The 6,000-nt window shown below is 47.8% G+C and overlaps 1 protein-coding gene across 3 annotated transcripts in view; it reads left to right on the forward strand.

Moving 5' to 3' along the window:
• Positions 1–5,751, forward strand: part of CENPC (centromere protein C) — a 33,145-nt gene extending 27,394 nt beyond the window's left edge. For all 3 annotated transcript variants that reach the window (XM_037381610.1, XM_037381632.1, XM_037381621.1), the window contains one exon: positions 5,505–5,751. In XM_037381610.1, the coding sequence (XP_037237507.1) occupies positions 5,505–5,547 (43 nt within the window). In that variant the 3' untranslated portion in view covers positions 5,548–5,751. The remainder of the gene's footprint in view (positions 1–5,504) is intronic.
• Positions 5,752–6,000: the final 249 nt, after the last annotated feature.

Raw genomic sequence — 6,000 nt, forward strand, 5'->3', positions numbered from 1 at the left:
CCCACCAGGATATCTGCCTTATTGGCCCTCCCCTGGATTCTTAGCATTATCCTGGTTTCAGCTGAGATAGAGTTAATTTTCTTCTTGGTGGCTAGTGCAGTGCTGGATTTGGATTTTAGTAGGAACAGTGTTGATAGCACACTGGAGATGTTGGTTGTTGCTGGGTAATGTTTGCACTGGGTCGGGGACATTTTGGTTTCTCAGGCCTTGCCAGTGGGCGGGCTGGAGGGGCACAGGGAATTGGGAGGGGACTCAGCCAGGACAGCTGACCCAAACTGGCCAAAGGGGTGTTCCATACCATGGGATGTCATGCTCGGTAAAGAATGCTTGGGAGCAGGGTGGATCACTGCTCAGGGACTGGCCGGGCATCAGTCAGTTGGTGGTGAGCAGTTGTGTTGTCTGTCACTTCGTCTTCTTTTCTCCCTTCCCCTTGGATTTCATTTTTCTCCCCTTCTCCTTCCTTTTTGTTATAACTGTTATTATTATTGTTGTTCTTTTAATTTTATCTCAATTATTAAACTACTCTAATCTCAACCCTTGAGTTCCATGTTCCTTTCAGATTCTCCTCCCCACCCCGCTGGGTGAGGGGGGAGCGAGTGAGTGGCTGCGTGGGACTTAATTACCAGCTGGGATTAAATCATGACACCCATAAACACTCAACCCTACTCTCGCCATCATCCAGCTCTAGGCAGTTGAAACTTCCTCACATATAGAGCTAGCCCAGTGCCTCTCCTTCCTTGCCTGTTCCTTCTGAAGGGTTTGTAGCCACCCATTGCAGCACTCCAGTCACATGAGTTATCCCGCTGTGTTTCTGTGATGGTAGCTATGTCACATAGTCTTCCTGCTGCACGATGGCTTCCAGTTCCTCCTGTTTGCTCCATGCTTCGGGCATTGGCACAGGTGCATTTCAGTTGAGCTATTCATCTTGCTTCCAACCCTGTCATGCTGCCCCAGGCTCATCTCTAGTGAGCTTGGGTTTATTCCCTTCCCCTTTTGAATCTAGTTTAAAGCTCTCTCAAGGAACCCTGCTAAATCCTGGCCCAAGATCCTTTTCCCTGTGAGACAGGTGAACCCATCTGTTGCCAGCAGGCCTCGTGCTGTGTCAACTGAACTATGATTAAAAAACCAAAATTCAGCTGTTGACACCAGGCCCAGAGCCAGGTATTGATCTGTGTCATCTTCTGATTACATGCCCCATCGTTCCCCGCAACTGGCACTGCAGAAGCAAACACTGCCTGTGCTCCTGATCCCTCAGCCAGTCGCCCCAAGGCCCTGAGGTCTCTCCTGGTCGCCCTCAGACTTCTTGTCGTTTGGATGTCAGCACTGGCCGCTTGGGAGAGCAGCAATGGGCAGCAATCACAGGCCGCACCAGACAAGGGATGTTTCTAGTAACATCCCTGACCCGGGCCCCAGGGAGGCAGCCGGCTTCCCTATGGGCTGGGTCCAGTCAGCATATTGCGCCCTCCATTCCTCTCAGTGTGGAGTCACTTGTGACAACCACCTTTCATTTGTTCCCAGCAGAGCTGGTCTGGATGTGTGGGGTTGACCGACTCTCCCTAGGCAACTCCTCCAACCTGGATGGGCCTTCATCCACATCACCATTTTCTGGGCCTTCAGGTTCCAGAGCCCCGTACCTCTTGCACTGCGTAGGGCCCCTGGGAAGGGGCAGCAGGCCTGCCTGGGCTGGGGAAGTGTCTCAGGAGGGGAGGTGGTTCGCCTGCTGCCCCGAGCAGGGGCCTGTTCCCATTCCTCCCATTCCTCCCAGTCGCTTAGGGCCCCTCCATCTGCCTGGGGGTGAGCAGGCAGGGGAGCCTCCTGTTCTCATGATGTGTCTGTGCCGTGCATTTGTCTCAGCGATGGCAGAGCGCGGCCCCACCAGTCTGTCTCCCTCTCACACTCCCTGACACTCCTTAACCTTTCTGCTGGCCCTTCCAGCTCTGCCCCCGGGCTGAGCAGATCGCCCACCAGGCCGCACCTCACCGCCATGTTTTCTCTGCCGCCCTGCGGTAGCAGTGACACTGGGCACTCCCTGCAGCCTGAACAGCTGCATGTTTCCGTGGGAGCTCTGTCTGGGTGCCATTGTGCCTTCTGGTGCCGGTTTTTGGCCTGGGGAAACCATGGCCAGGTTCCTTCTGGGGGGACAATGACCACTGCTGGAGCCGGCCTCTTCGGGCTGGCAGGGGGACGGAGCCCGGCCTGCGCGTGTGGCCGTGCTGGGCTCCTGGTCACTTGCGCTGCTGGGGGCTGCGGTTGTACCTGTGGGGGTTCGGCCCTGCACACGCCGAGCCAGCGCTGCCACTCTCAGGGTCTTGGTGGTCCCCGCTCTGGGGGAGCTGGGGCACCCCCTCTCTCCCCCTCTGCCCTCGCTTCTCAGTTTTGCCACTTCACAGCCAATCCCTTCTGCCAGTCCATTGGCACAATCCTCTGCCTCGGAGCACCTCTGCCAGAGTAGCACGCATCGGAGCCTTTGCTGAAATAGTAATAGTGGTTTTACTAAAAATAATTTAGCTCCTCTTCTGAAGGACTTTTTAAGGTTGTAAAGCTTATCTTTGGTGAGATGCTGAGGGTTGCAGCTGAATTGCGTGTCCCAGTCCTCCTGTGCCCCTCCTTGCTCATTTCCATGGGACTGTGACGCTGTGCAAAACCTGTCTTAATTAATTGGACACGTGCGTGGGCTAAGAATTTGTTTCAATGTCTGCCTTTTTTTTTTTTTGTGTGTGTGTGCACTTATCTCTATTTTGAATTATTCAGAATTGACAATTCAGAAACAACAAAGGCGTCTCCTTGTATTAATAGAAGTTTTGGTAATAATTTCCTTGTGTTCATGAAATTCCACGTGCACATGCTGCCAGTGTGATGCACTGCGTCCTGCAAGCTGGCAGTTGTGTCCTTGAAGTATCTGTCAAAGGTGTGCTTTGTCCATCCGTGTCCATTCATCCATGTCTGTGCCCCCTCCCCCTCCTCTTTTTTTTTTTTCTCTCCTTCCCTCCCCTTGGAGCGGGCTGCAGGATGAGGAGTTCACCTGCCACTATTCCGGCTCAGCTGCTGTATCATGTTTCAATCTGCTGCTTCATTTTTTGTCTTGCTGCCTAAAGTAATTGCTTACCTTTTTTGGATGCATTTCCCTTACCAAAGGTTTCTTTTTTTTCTGTCTTTCTGCCACTTACAAGCATTCTATCATTTTTCTAACTCAGATCCAGGTATTTGAATCAGAGGTCTTCTTATGCCTGAAGGTTCCTTTGCTACTTCTCCTTCAAGCTTTGTACAGGGCCTGACAAAGCTGATTTTCTCATTCAGAGAAATGATGCAAAGCTTCCTTTGGTCTCCGTTCTTTGAAGGACTTCTGTGTAGTTTTAATCCCAAGAAAGTTGGCTTAGGGTGTCACTGGCAAGACATTTATCGTCGTCACTTGCCATTTTCTGGACTGCAGAAGCAGAACTGAGACCACTTCAGGCCTGCATGGCTGCCCATGAGCCTCATCCATCTGTTAAGTCTGGCTCTGCAGTGGCAAACAAGTCCATCTCGGCACCATTTTTCTGGTCAGACTTATCCCAGAGCATCGTAGCATTGTGCTTTTTGCTTCTCTTGTAGGACTGATTCAGCATGCTGGTGCCTTCCTTTGCCTTGGCACAATCTCGCCATGGCTCTGCCATCACTTAGGCACCATGCCATACCCTGATTTTGTGTTGGCAGGCTAGTCCAGGCATTCACCTGCTCTTACATCTTCATTCCTCTTGCCAGTGGGAATGCTGTTTGGCACCAGCTGGTTTTGGCACAGAGGTCTAGCACGGCAGTGTGTGCCCATTGCTGCAAATATGGATGTGGACACATTATGCCCTCTCACATCTGTTGCTGCCTGACTTTTCTGGTAAATGCCAGGAGAAAGTAATCTTCCTGGTTTTTGACGTTTGGTGGTGTCTGAGGAGGAGCCTGGACTGAATAAGCTAGAAGAGCTGGGTGGCCCTTCAGGATCACCTTCATATGTTTCTCTTAGAGGCAGAGCTGAGACCTGACCAAGCTCATTAGACATATCCTTCCATGTGGAAGAGCTCTGTCCACACAGTTCAGAACTTGCCATCTCGGTTCTATCCTACTTATTGCCCGTGGGTGGGAGTGTGTATTTGCAAAGTACGTTAGTGTTTTGTGTACACGCTTGGCATCCTCATTCTTATCGCTGTGGTAGCTGTGGAGAGGTCAAGAGTTACAGAAGACATCAGGACACAGAAGCTCATAGGTGGGGAAAGAACTTATCTGAATCCAGGGCAACTGGCTTGAGGTGGTCTTGCTTGAGCAGGAAGGTTGGACTTCCCGAGTCCCTTCCAACCTCAACCATTCTGTGAAATTGGAGATTCCCATGCTATGGAAGCTGCTGTTCTGTAAGTTTAGTTCACGTGTGTTGGGTGTGTTGGGAGGACCCTTAGGTCATACGCCTCAAGTGGAGGGCCTTTTCCATGTCACATGACAGGCCATGATACACCAAGCTGAAGAGTTTGGGGTGTGCCAGAGGGCTCGGCCGCTGGTGAACAGCCACTATTTTCCCTTTCTCTGTAGTAAAAGACAAAATGTGTGTACGGTTGTGATACAACTGTCAGCTTTAACTTTCCCCTTCTGGTCTTTGCTCTGAGGTGTCCCTCTAAGGAAGACACGTACCTGGGTTTGATGAGAAGTTCACTGGTCAGTTTTGGGGAAATAGCTAACAATTTTCTGCAGTTATACCCTGAAACATTTAAGTATAGGATGCTTTGATAGTGGGCTCTTATTTTAATTTGCCAGCCTTAACAGCAGTCATCTTTCTGTATGCAGGCTTTAAACCAGCTTGAAAATTTGGAATTTTGCGTAGTCCAGGCAATTAAGTGGCTGCTTTTTGCATGTAACTCTACATCTGGAGTAATAGTCCTCAGCTGTCAATCGATGTGGGGAGTTGCATCAGACATCATTCTCTCAGTTGGCAACAGTTTTAATTCTTGGACATTTCCCTACTGTCAACACCTTTGTGTGGCCTTTGGGGCTGTAAATCGTAGACTGTGGGCCATTTGTCTAAAAGTGAGCTTAAGTGAAATAAAATACACACAAGACTTTTATAAAAACAGCATAAAACTTACATGCGTATTAACTACTAAGGCCTCTCGGTCCGGCACAAAATACATTTCATGTTAAGAGATAACATGAGAAAATAAATGCAGAACAAGTGGATGTCACAAGCAGGTGTGGCTTTGACAACTCCAGACTGCACAGAGGAACACATTTGTTAGAGACCACTATTAGTTAAATTAAATTAGGCTAATGTGCTCTTTTGAGCATAATTGAAATTATAGTAATATTTTTATTGATTTGCCACTGGAATAGGTGAATGCTTTAATGTCCTTTCTGCTGTGAGTACAATTTGCAGTTGTTCCACTTTACTGTCTGGTAACTCCCTAATATTATGGCTCAGTCAGATAGACCTTTTTTTAATTTGTTAATTCTGTTAATTTGAACTGATTTCTGTTCTTTTTACAATTTAGACTGAAAGAAGGAACTGTGATGTTGGAGACCTCTTCTGCATAACTTTGCCTGCAAATTGAAGATCATGTAATGCAAAGGAATTCTAGAGAACACTGTAACTACAATCCAGCTGGAAATACAACCCAGTTTTAGGGGTACATTCGTTCATTGATCTTGAAAGATCTTTCTTAAGTGTAAATGGTAAATACATGGTTTGTTACAAATTATTTTTTCTTTTGTATCAATAAATATTAAATAATGAAAATCGGTTTTGATCTCTTTGATTTCTAAGTCATTTAAGATTTATTTTTCTAGTAGTACATTTGGTTTTGTAAATGCAGGTAATTGCATGAGTTTGACTTGTAAATATTTATAAATAATGTGAGTTACCTTGAGTGGCTTCAAGGATGTCGCCAACGGTGAAATCTTTCAGCTGTTCCATTGGAGTTATTAAAACTCTTAAGAGGAGTTTGAAGGTAAAATATTTTCATGGAATCGTTTATGTTGGGAAAGACC

This window comes from Falco rusticolus, chromosome 1 (assembly GCF_015220075.1).
Source record: "Falco rusticolus isolate bFalRus1 chromosome 1, bFalRus1.pri, whole genome shotgun sequence".
NCBI lineage: Eukaryota > Metazoa > Chordata > Aves > Falconiformes > Falconidae > Falco > Falco rusticolus.